Source organism: Aythya fuligula, chromosome 3, assembly GCF_009819795.1.
Source record: "Aythya fuligula isolate bAytFul2 chromosome 3, bAytFul2.pri, whole genome shotgun sequence".
In the NCBI taxonomy this organism is placed as follows: domain Eukaryota; kingdom Metazoa; phylum Chordata; class Aves; order Anseriformes; family Anatidae; genus Aythya; species Aythya fuligula.
Window position 1 is genome coordinate 55,522,298 of NC_045561.1, and position 18,644 is coordinate 55,540,941.

At 38.7% G+C, this 18,644-nt stretch overlaps 2 protein-coding genes across 2 annotated transcripts; both read right to left on the bottom strand.

Annotated features, from left to right (window-relative positions):
- Nucleotides 1–45: 45 nt before the first annotated feature.
- Nucleotides 46–8,237, bottom strand: ZC2HC1B (zinc finger C2HC-type containing 1B). The gene is made up of 7 exons (XM_032183883.1): nt 7,875–8,237; nt 6,480–6,544; nt 4,577–4,696; nt 3,651–3,789; nt 1,737–1,861; nt 863–968; nt 46–128 (listed from the first exon to the last, which is right to left on the bottom strand). Exons 1-7 carry the CDS (start codon nt 7,909–7,911, stop codon nt 46–48), a joined length of 675 nt encoding a protein of 224 aa, XP_032039774.1. The 5' UTR covers nt 7,912–8,237.
- An 851-nt stretch (nt 8,238–9,088) lies between these two features.
- Nucleotides 9,089–17,939, bottom strand: LTV1 (LTV1 ribosome biogenesis factor). The gene is made up of 11 exons (XM_032185464.1): nt 17,870–17,939; nt 17,603–17,734; nt 16,672–16,860; nt 15,552–15,639; nt 14,479–14,599; nt 13,464–13,710; nt 12,629–12,756; nt 11,505–11,644; nt 11,187–11,239; nt 10,193–10,393; nt 9,089–9,597 (listed from the first exon to the last, which is right to left on the bottom strand). Exons 1-11 carry the CDS (start codon nt 17,870–17,872, stop codon nt 9,484–9,486), a joined length of 1,416 nt encoding a protein of 471 aa, XP_032041355.1. The 5' UTR covers nt 17,873–17,939; the 3' UTR covers nt 9,089–9,483.
- Between the last annotated feature and the right edge of the window lie 705 nt (nt 17,940–18,644).

Consider the following 18,644-nt stretch of genomic DNA (forward strand, 5'->3'; position numbering starts at 1 on the left):
ATTGTGTTGAAATAACAACAACAACAACAAAATATATATATATTCTTACCTGAACTCTCCTGAAGATTTTTTTCCAGGAGACACAGCCAAAGGTTTTCTGGGTTTTTGCAGTGTTCCATGAGGAGTCTCTGCAAATAATTTTGTAAAAATATTATTGGTCATAAAAAAATTCTAACATACATAAATTCAACATAAACTCCAGAAAGGCAGGGGTAAATGATATCAATATACAAAGATATTGATTTGTATTGGTAATACAAAGAGCAGTATATATTATCATTCATGGATTACATTACAAATAGCCACTAAAATTACTTTATAAATCATCTTCTAAACAGATGGAATGCTGGTCATGATTACAGTGAATTTGTACAGTGAATGGTAGCAGTGAATACTAGCAAGCATATTTTGTCAATCCTGTTTAAAGGGAACCATTTTAGGGATGTGGTGGTATAAATTTTAAGACTGAATCAACAAGGGAGAGTCCTATCAAATGAATGACATGCAACGATGTACATGAACATGAAATGAACGATGTGCTTCACCTAAATGAACTTAAAAGATAAAGAATGTGTAATAAATCTTAACATCAACAATTAACATTTATGGAATCATTTATGGGACAGAGGGAACTGGACACCCAGACTGCAAATTTTAGGTTTGTGTTGAAACTTCTGTTTGAGAACCTCTAGTCAAAAAGCTAAGTCCCTTCTGAGAACCTACACGAAACCCTCTATCTATACAGTTGGTGCAACGGACCAGGATAATGACTTGTAAAGCCATTTGATATCAACAACTACCATTTGGTAGTGGTAGACTTTGTTGTAAGACAAATATAAATATGGTTGGTTGAACTCCTTACCTGGACTAGGTTTATCTGTATTGGCAGCTTCTTGTACTCTCTTCTGAAGTGATAATGCTGCAGTTGTTAAGGTTGGTTTTTTTCTCTGAGTCACTGGTTGCTTGCCCTAGAAAGAGAGTAAGATGCACAATGCACACTTAAGTCTAGCAGGAAGTCTATGGAGCCCAAGAACAACTCTCTAAATCATTGATAAAGCACCAATCATTGATGAAGCAGTGCTAGGAAGGAACAGGAAAAAGTGCACCCCTCCCATTTGGAAGCTGTTTTTATGCCTGAAATAGATAACAAAGTTTTCAAACATCTTTTTTATTATAATTATTATTTTTATTTTTTATTTTTAATCACTATCCTCACAAAGGAAATGCTTAAATATTCCTACATATATATTTTTAATTACACTAAAATAGGAGCTTACTTCAAAACACTGCCAATAAGCTCCACTTTTCTAGTTCCCCAAAGGGGACTCTTTGGCCTTGAGCTTAGTGATCAGGAAGTAAATCAGCTATACATTTGCAGGAAACAGCAAACCTGCAAACAGCAGGGAAACCTAATGAATAATAAGATATATCAATATCTTGCAAAAGCTGCCCAGATTTCCATTTCCCTGCAATTGTTATCCTAGAATCCATTCACAGAGGAGGATGAAGAAATTGTTGTCTAACATTTTCATACTATCATATTCTATCAGTTTTTATATTAGACAAAAGACTCCAGTTTCAGGTAACTCCTACCTACCTACTCCTATCTTGTCTTAAGAGTTTACCAACTTTCCTCTAACCTTAGGTTATATATTAATACAGGTTTTCACTCACCATAAAATACTTTTTGGCAAATCTGTCTCCAGGACAATGCAAGTATGAATGTGTTTGCTTACCACAGCCTGTCTGGTGGTCTTTGCAGCAAAGGCATGGCGAGCAGCTTGTTCTTCACAAAACTTGATGTGCCTTTGTGCTGCAGCCTCATTAAATCTTCTTGAGCAGTATGGACATTGAACGTAGTCTGATCATAAGAAAGGAAAAATTTATGTCACAGCTTATATACTGCAACAGAGGAATTGCCTTACTTTACTGGAGCACTCAAGATGCAGTTCAAACCTGGCTCCATCAGGTATCCCAAACTGGAAAATTAGAACTACAAGAAAAGCACCTGGGACCCTAAAACCCTTGCTTACAGTATTAATACAGCAAACAGTAATTGCTTCCAGAAAGAAATCTCTAGGGATTAATAAGAGCAAATTTTACTATCTTTGATGTAGACCCCTCCCCTCAAAATCTCATAATTAAAAAGTCTGCAGGAAAAGCAATATTTAAAAATTCCTTGAATAGTCAAAAATATTTCAAGACTATTATTTAAGGGTGGTTATTAAGATTTTTATTTGTTTTCAAGAAATGCATTGCCTTTGGACGCTGGCAAAATGCAGCTCAAGTTGTGCCCACCAGACACCAAATAACCAGGTTTCTGGGTGTGAAGCAGTACTGTAAAGAACACACTGCAGTGCTTTTGAGTTGCTTTTGACAGTGCTTCTGCTGAAAGTTGTTGACCTACATTTAGTACTGGTGCAGTCCTACTCAGTTCAATGAATGGTCAGTGCTCAGGGTCAGTGTCCTTTTAATTCAACACAGTTACTTTTAGCCCTTGCTTTGCACTTGTCATTCTCAAGTTATTCCTACCTGCCCAACACCTTTCACAAAAGTATCTCAGTTGTTCTTATCTTAATATTATTTGGTACAAAGCCTTTGCAAATCACTTTTCCAGATCAGCTGCGTGGGCAAAATGCTTCTGAAAACGGAAGAGGGGAGGGAGAGAGACAAGGCAGCTGTCTAACTTTGGGGTTGTGGTAGTGAGAACCAGAGCAACCCTCTGATTCCTTTCTCCACAACTCCCCCTGCTCTTGCACAACTCCAGTTTGCTCAAAGAAGGATAAGGAAAGGGAGGGGTTTGCTCTCAGAGTCAGACAAGAAATAACAGAGTAATTAAAGAACTCAACAGTGGAAGTTCAGAGGGGAGCATGACCCCAATCAAGGAAGGAAAATGTGTCCTGCTGCTTATACTGCATTGCTGTTATCTATAAGAGGAGGAAGACTGGAGTCCTCACAGCTGGTTTTGATATCAGTTGTGAATTCCTGCTCCGTAAGGGAGCCGAGAGAGCCCTCTGTCCCTCTGCCTTTATTGCTCAGGAGGGACCCCACAGAGATCCTTTCCAAGATTGCTCCCACATTTCATAAATCACTCATCATGAGAAATATTGGCTGTATATTTCTGGATCCGTAATTTCTAATACAGTGAGCTCTGCATAGAGACCACACCTGCTATTAGGAGTAAAACAGACTGTTTAATTCTTCTAAATGACTTTCCCTTACTGCAGTTGGGGTGGGGAGGTGATAGTGGAAAACCTATCTTATGGAAGTGGGGAAGCCTGTGTACACTACACGCAGTTTGATCGGTGAGGGGATACATGTTGTCTTTTGTTATATAAAGGTACAGTTCGTGCTAGAGTACAGGCATCCCAGCTTTATTCCTACAGCAGGAATTATCAGACCCCAGACTTGCCACCTTCATAAGCTTAAAAGGTATAATTAGTTTTCTCATCCTCTCCACCACCTCTTCATTGCTCTCCCACTCAACTTCAGCCAATACAGCTGAAAAATAGAGAGTATGGATGGAATAAATGTTTGCATTGTTTTCTGCAGGGAGGTGCAAAACTGAAGCCCAGCTGTGAATAACAAGAGCTGACTGCTTTGCTAAAATTCAGTACAAGATTAATAATTAGATAAACCAAACCACAAACCTGGATTGATACTTGGTGGGGGAGGAGGCGGAAGAGGACGGCCTTCTTGCATAGCTTTTGTGACTTCTTTGGCTGATTGAATAGCGTTAATAAAATCCTCATGCTGCTGTCTCCAGTTAGATTTCTTCACCTGCTGATTCTGTAAAGGAAATAAAGGAAGATACAAACAATATTTTCTCCCTGCAAGGGGCAGAGAAGTGTCTTACAGTGAGGGTTCTTCCTTTCCAAGAGAAAGGAGAAAATGTTGCAAACAAAATAAACCTGATTTTTTGAAAGGCACGGGAAAGCTAAATTAGCCCTTTGCCATCCATTGACAACACCAGAAGATGGATAAAAGAATAATGTCTTCCAGCAAAAATGCTCTGTTTATAGCAAACCAAAGGGTGCTTAAAAGGGAATAGAAAAGATTCTGTGACGAGTGCCTTCCCTTCTTCCCCACTTTTCAGATTCTTCTTCCTTTAAACTTGTGTGCACTTCTATTTCTTTCCACAACTGTCTTTAAAGGATATTTTACAATGTCAGCCTGCATGGACACCAAATCAGCAATCATTTAGCATTTCAGGGTAAAAATATACACATATATGTACATGTGTATTCCCTCATCATCACCATTACATGAAGAAAACCTTGAAGAGGAATATGTCAGAGATTTGTGTAGTCTTTAAAATACATAAATGTTCCTTTCCTAGAAAAGCAAAGACATGCTCCCAGAGTAGTCACAATACCTACTACTTTGGCTTCTGAACTAAGAAATGTTTTCAAACACTAGCAGCACGGAGAGGGGGAGGAAAGGATTTGGCACTGAGTCAAGCACATATGTGAGACTCATCCACAACATCCAGGCTTTGTCCTGGGAGGAAACAATAGTTTCGCTGAATGAAAGACTTCATATGGAGATAACACACACTCTTCAGTTTTAACCATACCTTTTGTGGGGGCTGCCTCTTCACAGTACTGATTTCTGTTCCCTGCAGTCTCTGTTTAAAAGAATTGAAGGGCTTGCGCTTCTTGTTGAAGACTTTCTTGCATATTGGCTCATGTCTCGGCTGGGATGCAAAGAAAAATAATTGTTCGTGAGCTGAAGTCATGCTTTGTTAATGGTGCTGCTTAGGCTTTAAAATTACTCGTATTCAGGGAGCTGAGGCAGTACTTCTACCGAGTTCAGTTTTACTCCTGAAAGAGTTCACCAAAACTTACAAAAATGTTCAAGTACAGCTGCAGATTAAAAAAAAAAAAAAAAAAGAAAGAAATTGAACCCATTTCCAGTTTGTTCTGCTCAGTGACATGCTGGAGTAGAGCACAAATAAATATTTGCAGAGAATACCAGAATGGGACCGTGAACAGGAACTCTCATTGGACTCTCTCCCTGGCCCTGCCACAATCAGTTTTCTTTCTTTCTTGGTTAGGAGGGAGAACAGACTGCTCCTGTTCAAAGGGCTGATATTTACATTATTAGTTCTTTGAGTTTAGATAAGTATCCCAGACTCAGGGATCTTCTGGCAAACAACAGCACTGTTCATCCCATCAACACCACTAAAACAGGGACAGCCACAAGCTGAAAGGGAGCAGCTGCTTAACAGCACGCAGTAACCTGACAACTCAGAATGTCATCTGTAACTGGAAGTGTACAGAAGTTTTAAATTTCATCTGCCGGTCTCTTCCCTACCTCATTTGAGTTAAGCCTCTACCTGAGCAAGGCATTTCAGTTCCAGTTCACTTGGGCCGAGAATTGCCTCTTTTTACCATATCATACCTTTCTAATTACTCATTTCCCTTTGAACCATTCTACTCTTGTGCTTCAAGTCCTCACCATCTGTTTCTAAAAGTGCTCATAAAAACAAACAAACAAACAAACAAACAAACAAACAAGAAGACGACTCCTCTGCTGGGCAAACAGGGTAGCAGATACCTGTGTCTTGCTCACAGATGAGCACACCACTCCTGTATCACCAGAGGCATTGCAGGGCTTGTACCTCAGGCTACTCATACTGACAAGAAACTTGCCCTCTTCCCCCACCCCAAAACCACAGAGAAGCTGTCTGTTAAAAGAAATTAGCCAGATTAGGCCATCACATGCTTCGTGCATCTAAGGTACCAGATGGGGAACTACTGGTTCCACCTTTGCCTTGATGCTCACCGTTACTCAGTTTTGCTTTTTTTTTCCCCATCCCTTTTTTTTTTTTTTTTTTTTTTTTTTTTTCCTAATTCGGTTTTTAGTTATATCACAGAGCTGATCTGAGAGGGGGAGGGGCACGTGCAGAGCCAGCCCTTTCAGAAAAATCCTGCAGTTGGGTTGTTTTAGGCAAATTGTGAAGCCACCCATTTAGCCTGTAATCCAGGGATCAGTGAGGTCAGTAGGAGTCTTTTCTTTCACTTCAGCAGGCTTTGGAACAGAGCCTGGTGCCTACATTATGTTGTCAAAGGGACTACTTATCAGATGGTTTATTAGTCTATTTTTCCCAGGAAGCCTGAAAAAACAAATTCTGTCTGGAAACCTGGAGCACAAAGGAAGCTCCAGGTTAGCAATTGATGTCTTACCAAGAGATAATGCAATATTTTAAACGTGACACGAAGCAGGCAACAGTTTTTGGAAGAGCAGGTAAATTAAGATAGCGCAAGATTGCAGATGGAGTCATGATATTTTTATGAGCACTCACCTATTCTCTAATCAGTTTTACTAATGAAAGCAGCTACTGGATCATTTGCTCTTTTAAACATGTGTTCAACCTATTTCTCCACTAATCAGCCACCTCCTCCTTCCCCAGCGCTCACCACCCCCTTCAGCTAACTGCATTGATGCTCCCCTTTAAAAGAAAAGTATTGTTTTACCAGAACATCTTGTGCAAAATGTCTTCCACAGATTCTACAAGGAACCAAGTCTTGACTTCCGGCAGCTGTATGAAATTCAAACCAGCAAAGTCTCAGTTACACGGTACAGGACTGCAATAATATCAACAGTACATTCGATGTTCAGCCCTTAAGGCGCTGAAACCGATTGTTTCTCGGTCAGAAAGGGACCTCTGCAGTCATGTGCCAGGGCTCCTTTTTGCACAACCACGTTATCATCTTGCTCCCACGAAACACAAGCTTTCCCTTACTATGAGTGACAGCTTTTTGTTCTCCACATGACTGCTCAGGCATGTCCTTCCCCAGTGGCATCACAACTGGGAGAAGGGATGATTGAAGAGGAAAATCAAGAGCAAGTCATTTGCACTCGGGTTACTTTTTTTCTTTTAGGAAGTCATTAAGTAACAGCAGAGTAAACATTTACCACTCCAGAAGCTACCAGGTGTCACACCAAGTGTAACACCACCTTCATTCTGAAGACAGAATGTTTCCATGAGGCACTTAACAGCATTCCAAGATGATCTTTCTTTCTAGATAAGTTTTTTTTTTTTTTTTTTTTTTTTTTTTTTTTTTTTTTTCTCCACGCTCTTAAATCAGTAATTTTGGGGAAAACAAAAACCACAACCTAAGTTGTATGCAAAGTAGTTCTACACCTTTATGACTCCACTGCTATTTACATATTCTCTTTTCACTGCAGGGATGTTTCCTGTATTAAACAAAAAGAGATAGCTCTTAGAAAAACTTGAATTTCACAAAGAACCCTTTTCACAGGACTTGTAATCTAGAGGGAAGGACTTCTACATTTAAGTGTTCTTTACCTGCTTTTGCTGAAACAAAAGAAATCTTTGTATTGCTGAGCAGGAGCAGATGTGTGACTGCTTTTGTTACCTTTTCATTCATGTTACCATACTCCAAGGCTCAGAGTAAGGTTACTACAGTGTTTCACTGATTAGAAGCGTAGATGAACAAAAGCAATTCTATGACGTTTTTGACTCTACTACCTGTTTAAATTTCATTCCACTTTTGTTTTCAAGAAATCTCTGTGGGTCTATGCGTAGTCCAGACTACATTCTCCAAGTGTCTTCCTCTACCTCTCCCGTTTGTTTTATCCTGCTCTCATCCCCTCAAGTTTTGACTGATACAACTTACTTTTTCAAACAAACTTAGGTACAAGCAAAATATCACCGTTACCAGCAATGAGAAGTCAGGAAAAAGGACAGCCTGCTTCAAATGATCAGTGACCTTAGACATGTTCAGTAGGAGACGAGGTAAGGACTAGTAAAGAACATGTGCACCATCTTCAGTAAATGATTTTCCTTTTTAGTAAATCACAAAATTACACTCCACTTAAACCACTGAACAGCATCTGTTACTCACATGTTCCGTTTATTTCCTTTGCTGGTATCTGACTCATCTTAGTGTGATAGTTTTTCAAATTTACTCTTCAGCACTGCTATCAGAAGTCATGAGTGCTAGGTGGCCAGCCTTCGTTACTCAGAAGCTCAGAATTTGTAGTAGCTCAAGTTCCAGGCATCAGCAAGCGCATAATAAACAATTATGACATAGGCAGCCCCTGCTAAAGCTTGTGAAACATATGAAAACTAGCATATATATAAGCTAATTAAAAGCCCCAAACTTTTTATGTAGCAGATAATTTCTGCTTGTTTGAACTTCAGCAACTCTATAAAATGCTTAATTTTGATGTTAATACTGACACTTCAGTATTCTGAGCAGTGAGGAAGAAACTTGCAGACTTAGTTGCCTCTTTATTCCTTCTGTAAAACCACATTACTTTATCAACTATCTCCAGAAAGCTTTTTTCCCCAATATAAGGAAGTACTTTGAATGCTTTCTGTACATTAAAGGTCCCCCAAGCCCTTCTATTACCTAGTCCCTATTTAGTATTCAGAAAAAACAATATTTAAGATACTTTGAATTTAGTAGTATTTGACCTGCTCTACTGATGTGTTGGTTTCTGTGTTTCTTACCAGTAAAACAGGTAACGGCTCATCCAACAGCAGATTTCAAGGGATTGACTAAAAATCTTGTTCATTTCATTCAAGTGTATGCACCAGTCACAGTAGTTCATATGCATTATAAAGAAATGTAAGATCATACCAAATCCACCATACTCGTCTTCTGCCCACCTTCAGAAAGTTTTTACAAAAAATGTGTTGGGTCACACATTTGTGTTTCAGTGAAACCACACTGAATACAAGACTTGAAGAACAGTAGTTCAGGAAAATCAAGGCAATGGGTATCTGCAACATATTCTTCTAAACATTTGCTGTTCATTACACCTTGTTTGCCACACTACTTGGACTGGCTACTTGCAGCAAAGTTGCTTTCAAAAGCAACACTAACGGTTGACTACTGCAATTGCAATGCTCATTGCAACAGCTTTTCAGATACCTGTTTATAAAAGGTTATTTTACCTCTTTTCACTATAGTATCTAAATTATAAATAAACAACCTTAAGAAAGAACTAAGAAGTGGGTGAAAAATTCTTGATTTACAAAACTGTACAATATCAAGGCACTATTATATTTAACTATCAGTACAGGGGAGAGAAGAGAAATGGATATATTCTGTACAAACTCAAATAATTTAATAGAAAAACCTAATCAAATCAAATCTGTAGGATTCTGCTGATGTGCTGAACACATTCAAAAATATATGAAACTTTTTGTTCAGTGACAGCTTGTAAGAAAAATACAATTTTTTAATTTAAATACATTTCTAGTGTAATGGAAGTTCACAACAGTTGCCATGTCACTCATGATAAAATAGACATTACTAGCGCCTTGTTTCAGAAATAAATTCATTTCAGAAATTCAGAAAGAATGACAAGACTTCTGGTTCTCGTTACAGTAATATCTGAATAACCCCCACTGTACGTGACCGGCAACTCTATCAGTTAGCAGTTCCTTTCTTGATACAGATGCAAACTTGAAGATGTTTCCACAATGAAAGTTCCTCAGTTTCATTAAGACAGCTTCAGTCCTTGAATGTTTTGTTTCAGATTCAGCAACTCTTTTTCTTGCCTTGTTTTCTCCACTTTGAAGGCTAGCTTGTTGGCTTTCTTCTCCATTCTGCGCTCCTGTGCATATGAACGATTACAAATGTACAAAATAGAAAACATTGTAATTAATGGTTCCAGATCATGAGAGCAGCCGCCACCTGGCCAATAATCTTATTTATGGCGTTATTTATTGGTAGATTAATCTGTTTACCTCCAGAACTATCATCTTTAATTCGCTGAAGTTTCTAATATGCTTACAATTTCTGGTCCTAGATAAAACAACTAGTTTATCAATGTGGCCAATCAGATTTTCTATGTTTCTTTTGGAAATTTTTAATTTTCTGTGATATGAAACATTACTACTGTTTTCTTTGCTTCCTTAAGTAAGTGATATAAAAGGTCTCCTTCCAAAGTTACCTACAAAATAGTGGCCACAGTAACAGACCCCAAATTTCCATATAGTAAATTAGAAAGCTATTGTTATAATTCTGCCATCTTATTTTTTTTTTCTTTTTTTGATCTTCTTTTGAGAAGAAGCAATAATTAGCCCTTCTGACCAGGAAATTTTGCCCATTAATTTCTAGACAAAAAACCAAAGGGGGTTTAAGGTTTGTGAGACAGAATTCAGAAGGTATAACACGTTTTCATAGGGTTCATTTAAAATAGGGCATACCTTTCGCTCCTCTTTTATTGCCTGTTTCCTGGCTTTGCGCTCCTCTTTACTTTCATTTTTGGAACGAGGCTGTGTTGATGCTCTTGGCAGGTCACTGTCATTAATCATTTGCATACGCTCAATCTGCTTAGCAGTGAGACCTTTCTGAGGCAAGACATGTAGAGGAATTCCAGTCTTCTGGGAAATCTTTATTGGTTTGGGCTAAAATAGAGAGTGCGTATGTATTAATGATCCCCCAGTCTTCTCTGCAGGAAGTGTAGATTGCACTGCCTTATCTGCACAGGTTAAGATTACTGTCAAATCTGAATCTAATAAACATAGCATGAGGAACCTTGTATGTTCTTCCCTCAGAAAGATGTACATTAATCTCGAAGTAAGAAACCAAACACACCTGTAAGCAGAACCTGTCCCCCAGAACCAAAAATTTTCTCCCTTTATTTAAATATTACTGAAAAAGGACTTAAGCAGGCATTTAATATTTCCTTCATAGGGTTTCAAGAAAAAGGTTTCCTTTAAAAATCACACAGCTGGAACATCAAGCTGTGCTCTACTTCTGATGGGGAGCTTCTGGACGGCCAAAGAACAAGAGTGCATTGTTTCAAACTGTAAAATGGAAATAGAAACCTATTTTCAAGAAAATAAACTTAATATGTGGTTGTAAGAAATAAAATTGCATAAAGTTGTATCACAGAGAGTGACACAACTTACTTCCTTGTTAAGTTTCTCCTTAGCTATTAAAGGAATTCTGAACTTCTAGTGATATAATCAACCAGGTCTTAGTCAATTTCCCTCTACTGTACCTTTGATATGTTTTATATATATATAGCCAAACCCTTCTTCAGTGAAGAGCTAATACCATAGGCCAATAACCTACCCAACCCTTTTTTCTGCTCACACCTTCTTTTAAAAAGAGACATCCACTGAGAAAGCTATCACTTCTGTCTCAAGTTTTCCCAAGCCACAATGTTACTTTGAATAAGTTTAATGATTTTACCTTTGATGGCTCCATAATAAGCTTCGGATGATTATATAAGTTTGAATATGTACCTAGGTCACACACACACAAAAAAGTAGCAATGAAGAAATTAGACAAACATGTCATGAACTGTAGTACTAGTTAGACTTTGAAGGCATAAAGTTGCAAGAACTCAGTAATCTACATAAAAGCAATAGTTTTATTTAGCAAGAATTCTTGCTGTTGTGCCCCAGAAGCATATACTATTTTACCTCCAAAAATTGTTAAAAATTACAAAATCACCTACCATTTACTTTGAAATCATAAGAACAAGTAAGAGAGCTCCAAAATACTTACTCAAAATGGATTCACAATCCCACTTTTCTTTTGGTTTTTCAATAACTAGAGTTACTATTTCTTCTTTTTCTTCCTCACTTTCTTCATTTGCAGGAGAGTCTAAATCTTCACAGGGTTCAAGAGAATCAAATTTCACACAACTTTGAAGAATTCCAGAGAAAAACAGAGACAAAAGAAAAAAAAAAAAGTGACCAAATTAATTTGACATTGGAAGGGAAAAAAAAAAGTTCACCTTTTCTTGAAAACGCATGATTATGTAAAACCAGTCTTCCCTTAGCAAGACCCCAAGCCAAAGGCAAGCTATTCCTAATACAACTTGCAACAAAAATAAGCATATTCAATATAAACAAAAACTTTAGGCAAGAGACTGATGACAAAGTAACTACTTCTGCATATCAAAAGCATCTGGCACAGAATATTTGTGAATGGAGGGAAGGAAGAAGATATACTTTTTAGTTTGTAAGCACTGCAGTGCTAGAGATGATTATGTACTCCACTAGTGACCAGTCATACTTCACTACAAGGGACACATTACCTTTCACTCCCAATCAGGGAGCGCAAGGCTGACATGTGAACGTTTAGACATTTAGCTGTGAGATAATATCACTTGTTTTTAAGAGGAAGTGAATATACTGTGGAAATTCAGTACATCAGCATGGGGCTGCTTGGCTATGCTCCAGTTGCACAGGAATAACAGTCACCTTGGAGTTTATAATCACCTAAGTAGGTACACAGTGGAATCAGCTGCGTACCAGCAGTGAAAGTATATACTTAGCTATAGAGTCTGTTAAGTTTCACGTTATAATGTAAAGTTTGTTTTTAAGTTACACTAAAAAGGGTAAGGAAGAGTGCCTTTAGACCTTACTTATACCAGATGAAATAAAATTATACAAAAGGAGCATAATGTCATATAAACCAACAAAATGTCTCCACTTAATTTTATCATCTACTAACTTCAGACTGATATTCAGTGACAAAAAAAGAGATAATACTGAAATGAAAAGGTTTTCGTTGTGGTATGCAATCTTCAAGTCCCTGCACAGGAAATAACATACCCAAACTTTCACCACAAATCTCCAATTACATAACTATGTATGCAGAGCAGTACACCTGGGATTACATACTTCTTTGCTTTCTCTTTGTAGTAATCATTCAAGACTTCCTGCAACCGAGCATTGTCCGTGTTAATATAGCCTTCTAATTCCACATTATCCAAGGCTCCAATTTCATCTTCATCAAACTGTTCAAAAAACTAAAATAAAGAAGTGGATATCTTTAATTAGACCACACTCATCATTTAACTTGTTGGTAACTTAAATAATTACATGTTTCTTTGTATTTGTCCCTTTTTCCTCTCCTCTCTCACTTGCTGAACACCTATCGAACACATCTGTCATAGGATTTCCTTCTTACTGACTATATTTTTTCATTATGGGAGTAATAAAGTTACTGCTAGATAATATATATTATTGGAAGATAGCATGTAAGTCAGCTTCCGCAAAATGTTTCTTATTTTGATTAATTATCAATTGGTACATTAAAAAGCCTGTCACTGCTCAGAAAGAAAAGTAACACCCTATTTCCACTGCTCTGACATCATTTCTTGAATGTATACTCGGCATAGTGGGGAAAATGGGTGAATGAAGTGAATCCGCATCAGAAACAAACATAGTTTACTGTGCCGAACCAAAGAGAAGTGTAACAACAACTGTGAATGCTGATTATAGTCACCAGAATAATTTATCAACATTAGACCTTTAACACCACAACCTATTTAATACAAGCCACTTAGTGCACACAACATTAAAAGCAGAGTATTTGCAGGTAACGGCTGATAGAGGCCCCACCTACAAAAGGCAGGAAGAATTGGCACAGGCACGCAGGACACCACCTTATGAATGACCCAAAGAAGCGTTAAGCACCCTTATGTTTAACAGTTACATTCCTGAGCTGCTTTACCTTCTCAAATCTGTCATCCAACAGGGTTAACTGCTCGTTCCTTCTCATTACTGAAGATGTCATAGAATATTCTGTGAAACGACTCTTGGTTTCTTCTTGCAAAAAAAGAAATTCTTTTCCCTGTCCATTAACCCCATCATCTGATAAAGGACCTTCTGAATCATAATCTTCATCATTACAACTATCCTTTTCATCACTGTCATCCTCCACATCTTCCCATTCATCGTCATCCTCAACATCTGATCGCCTAAATGAGAAGTATGAAACAGCTTTAGAACAATACATGGTCCTTTCCACAACAATGCCCAATGTTAAGTTATCTGATACAATATGTCAACTACAGATTTAAGTTTTGAGAGCCAATGATTTAAAAAACTAATTATTCTCAAGCCAGTAAAAGAAAAAAAAACTAGCAATGGAAGTGTTGCCGCAGTCAGCATACTACTTTTGCCTGAAAGATGGAAATGTTTCTGGTAACTGTTGGATCACACATCTGTACATTGACAGTAAGGTTATGTTTACTTTCTACTAAATTTGTCAGAGTGGAAAAAAATACTAGAACTAGTAAAATTTATCACTGCTCATAATACATTAAAGATACCAAAATAGAAACAATATGCAGTGGGGTATAATGTGAAACATTTCTAAAGGTCCTGGAAATACTAGTATTATTGATCAAGACTAACAGAAGTACTTTAAATGTGACAGATAGTTGTTTTTATATGCAGTTCAGGAAGCCTATGACATACAATATGTATATCATACATACATATGTAAACAACTACTCAGTGTGTGAGCTCAAGGTGCCAAGGTCTCTTAATCTTGGCTACCATATGAAATTTTGCTTTTTTAAGCTACTACCCACACAATACATGGTAATACTTTATTCCCTTGACATACATGTATTCTATTTGAAATCTGAAACCACTCTTGCTTCCTACAACATAACCACAAGAAATACCAAATAGTATCATTCCTATTCACTTGTGGCATAAGCAGTTTTACAAAGCTGCACCTTTTCTTTGGTTCATTTGCTTGTAGAACAAAATCATCTTCCAGAATATTTTCTGGATTGTCAAAGTCAAAATCATCGTCAAGAGCTGCAACAATATCAGGGTCAAAATCCAGCCGTGGTCCTAGAAAGTTAAAAAGAAAAAGATACAAGTATATAAGTTGCTGTGATATCATGAAATTACTTTCCTGTATGAAAAGCAATCCAACTAGACTGTTAATTTGCACTAGGAAAAGATTAAGCTTAAGAGTCAAAATAACAAAACATTTGTAGATTTGATTCAAATTGCTAGACAAATCACCACCCTCTTGTCAATTTTCCTCATTCAGAAATGTCTTAACCTTCCAAAAATGTATTATAGGTTACTTAGAGGTTACTTACAATATTATAGAAGAAAAATTATCCAAATTAAGAGTACTGTATGACCAGTAGATAACTAGCAGTGTGGAACTGCCAACCCTAGTTGGCTCCTACCCTCTAAAATCCCTTACTTTAGGAAAGGTCAGAAAGTATTTCTCTACTGCAATTAACAGAAATGTCTCTTAGCACCCTGCTGTAAAGACAGAGAGAACGATCACAATTAAATACAAAAAAATAAGATAGCTCAAAAGTGAATGTTCAGTACAAACATATATTCATAAAAAGCACACTTTAAGCCTGTAACACTGAAATTATAATAATGAAGCAAAGGAAACACCTTTCAGAATTTAAAAAGGGGAATTTTGAGTAAAAATCCAGTTCTGCACATGCATTCAAACAGATTGAGCAATAAATCAATAGCATTATGTATAGAGCGATGTTAGAACTATAAGACAATTTTTCCCTATTCATATCTGCTACATAATAGTAATAACTCATGGCTTTTTTCTCCTCTAAGCAATACTGAAAAGCTATTACTACTGACTCAGAGAAATAGGTCTCAAATGGAAACGTAGATCTCCTATAGTTTATTCTTTATGTCTACTCATGAGTCAGTTCTAAAACAAAATTAGTAGCACTGCAATCAAAGCCGTAATTACCGAATAGTACCTAGATGGCAAATCATGCTATAGAAAGGTAAAAGACTTTCACAATACCTGAAACGGGAGCAGCTTTATTTAGCAAGCCCACATCCTCTTCAAATTCTGTGGCAAATACTGAGGAAGGCAACTTAATAGATGGAGCCTTAAAACAAAAAACAAACAAAAAAATCCATACCACAATGCACCTGTTCTCAGTTGAGCTCACTTAACAACATGCAGATAATCATGTGACCAAAAGAAACTCTGCAAGTGCTACTTAAATATTACAAGAACCACTACTTCATTGGTGTCAAATTTTCAAGTTATTGAAAATTTTTATTTAAATTTTTCAAGTTATGCAATGAAAGCTAGGTTCAGCATTGGCAGTATTCATTCTGATATAAATATTTTCTATGTACTGAGACAGCATTTTTGTATCTCTGAAGATTTTTGAGGAATGGAAAGCACAGAGAAATTTTTAATTTTCTTTAGGAGAACAATAACATACATTTGAAATTACCACTTTATTGTAAGGCTTGCTAACATGCACCTCTAAAGTAACTTTAAATCTTACACAGTGTCACCAAACCGTACCTGAAAGGTACTTCCAACTAAGAACATCACTGGGGACTAAAAGTACAGTATTTTGTTAAACCACACTCCCTCAATTAAAAGCAACTGACTGGCAACTGCATATTTTATTGCTTAAAATGACATTTCCCACTCCAACACGATCCAGTTATGCCAGCAATAGAAAACTTCATTTATATCCTCTCTGGGTTTTGATACACTCCATTAAAAAACAAACAAACAAACAACAGGTTATATTAGCAGTACCCCATATTCCTAACTCCCAGAGCATTCAAAAGCTTTAAAATTCTTCAGAACAAATGCCAACCCCAGAGCAACATAATTTGTTCAAATACCTCTGTAAGAGGTCAATACTCTATCAAGAAAAACTTATCATGAGCACATAAGATGTTTTAACACTGGGGTAGCAAAATACTGACCATCAACAGATCTTGGCTTGTCAACTTTTATTTTTACTTGGAGGAAAGTCTGACTGTGGATCAAGAGCATCCTTCACGTATAGGCCACAGCCACCATAACACCTGTTGAATATGATTAATTTGTCTACAGGATGCTACTCTCAACAGTACAAAAATAAGATGATTAGTAGCAAAGTACCACTTACTGCAATTCGTTGAATTTCATCCTCTATGTGACCCTCATTCGTGATGATAATTCTGCTTTGCTGTCCACGCACAGAAGGGACAAGCTCTGAGGGACCAGAGGCTTCTTTCAGATGCTGCAAGTAGTCATAGTCATCGTCGAAGAAGACTCCATACTTCCGCTGCTCTTCTCTCCTCCGCTCATCTTGACCCTCGGAATTGTAAGAAAAAATTCAATTAGTTATTCAAGTCAATTTAATACTTATCAGCAAAAAGAAGAGCAATGCATCCACTAATAATGCCACTGATGATGACCAACCAATTAAGAAAAACAAAAACCAACAACCACCCTAGTTCCTCCCTGCTGAAAACAGCTTTTGGAGAAAAAAAAAAAAAAACAGCAATAAAATTAGGCTTAAGATACGTACATTGAGAAGGAAGCCCCTGATTAAAACAGCACTGGTTATGTTCACTTACGTGAACAAAATGTATTAGGAGTGAGAACTAGAGTACTGTGAATTGGATCCAAATGAACTTGGAAGTGAACTTGGATCCAAGTATGCTGACTCCACAGCAGTTCTTAGTCACCTCTCTGCTCATTATGCTAATGCACTGTAAATGAGAATGTTGTAACCATCTGCTTCAGCACTTAAATAACTTCTTCTATACACAGCAAAACTATCAAAGCCTGTTTTTTCCAGGCTGGGTTGGTCAATGTTTGTGTATACGAATGTATTTTAAAAAAGAAATAAAGCCATGCCAGTTACCCCTCCTTAACCCATCAGTGACTCACAACTACCAAACCCCTACCACATCTCCTTCTTTTTGATAAGCTCAACTAAACTCTATCTCCTTTCAGGCTATGGCTTTGAGCTGTCCGATTGCGCAGCACTTTTCCCTCCTGCAACCCTTTTTTGCCTGAAAAGAGCCCGAGCGCTGAAGCCCAGCGGTTACTTTCTGTGCGGGCAGCAGCACTCTCTGCGGCGCGGTGTCATCAGCGGCGAGCGGGTCCCGCTGGCTCCTGTGCACCAGGTGGAACGTCACCGCCTTCTTCTTCTCGATGAACGGCCTCTTCTTCTTGTGAGGCTGCGGGAGGACACCTGGTTAACCGCCGCTAAAACAACACAGACAAGCGCGGGCCCCTCGGCGCTGCCGTTAGGGGGCCGTTAGGGAACCGTTACGGAGCCGTTAGGGAGCGGCACGCGCCCCCCCGGTACTCACCATGTTGGCCCGGCCCCGGCCCCGGCCCCGGCCCCCTCACGCTCACGCGGCGCCGGCCTCAGCACGGCCGAGCTGCGGCCTCCGGTTTGGGAGCAACCACCGGCCGAGAGGGGGGAACGCGATACGGTGCCACTACGGCAGAGGAGTCATTTTTCCTCACGGAACAACAACGACGAGATTTTTCTGAATAAAGTTGATATTTAAATGGAGAGCGAGCCCCTTAAACGCATCAAGGGTACCTGGCCAATCTCCACAGATACATCTTCCCCCACTTCCCCCCCCCCACAGTTAGCAAGGAATGGTTCCGCCCGCGGGCGGGCCGCAATGGCGGAAGAGGTGGAGCGGGCCAAGGGGCCAAGCGCACGCGCAGTCGCGGCAGGGCGGGGGCGAAGGAAGGGGCCGGAGCGGGCCGATGAGGGGGTGTGGCTATCCGCCACGGGGGTGTGGCTTGACACTCAGGCCCTGCCCCCGCCGCACCTATTCGGAGTGGTGCGGAGCGGGGGTGGTGGTGGTGCGGAGCCCCGCGCCCCGCTGGCAGCCCACCAAGGGCCCTGAGTACACTGCCCACAACAGAGCTGCCAGAAGCCTGAAGGACTCCCAACATGTAGAGGAAGGTTTCAGGGACTTCCTTTCATTTCATTTCCATGTAACTTTTAATTCAGTCTCTGGAGATTGCTTCCCAGCAAGAAACTGCTCTCTGAATGTAACTCCCATTACACATACCCATGTGCTTGCCAGAAGATTCAAGAACAGAAATGTTTTCTGTAAAGATTTT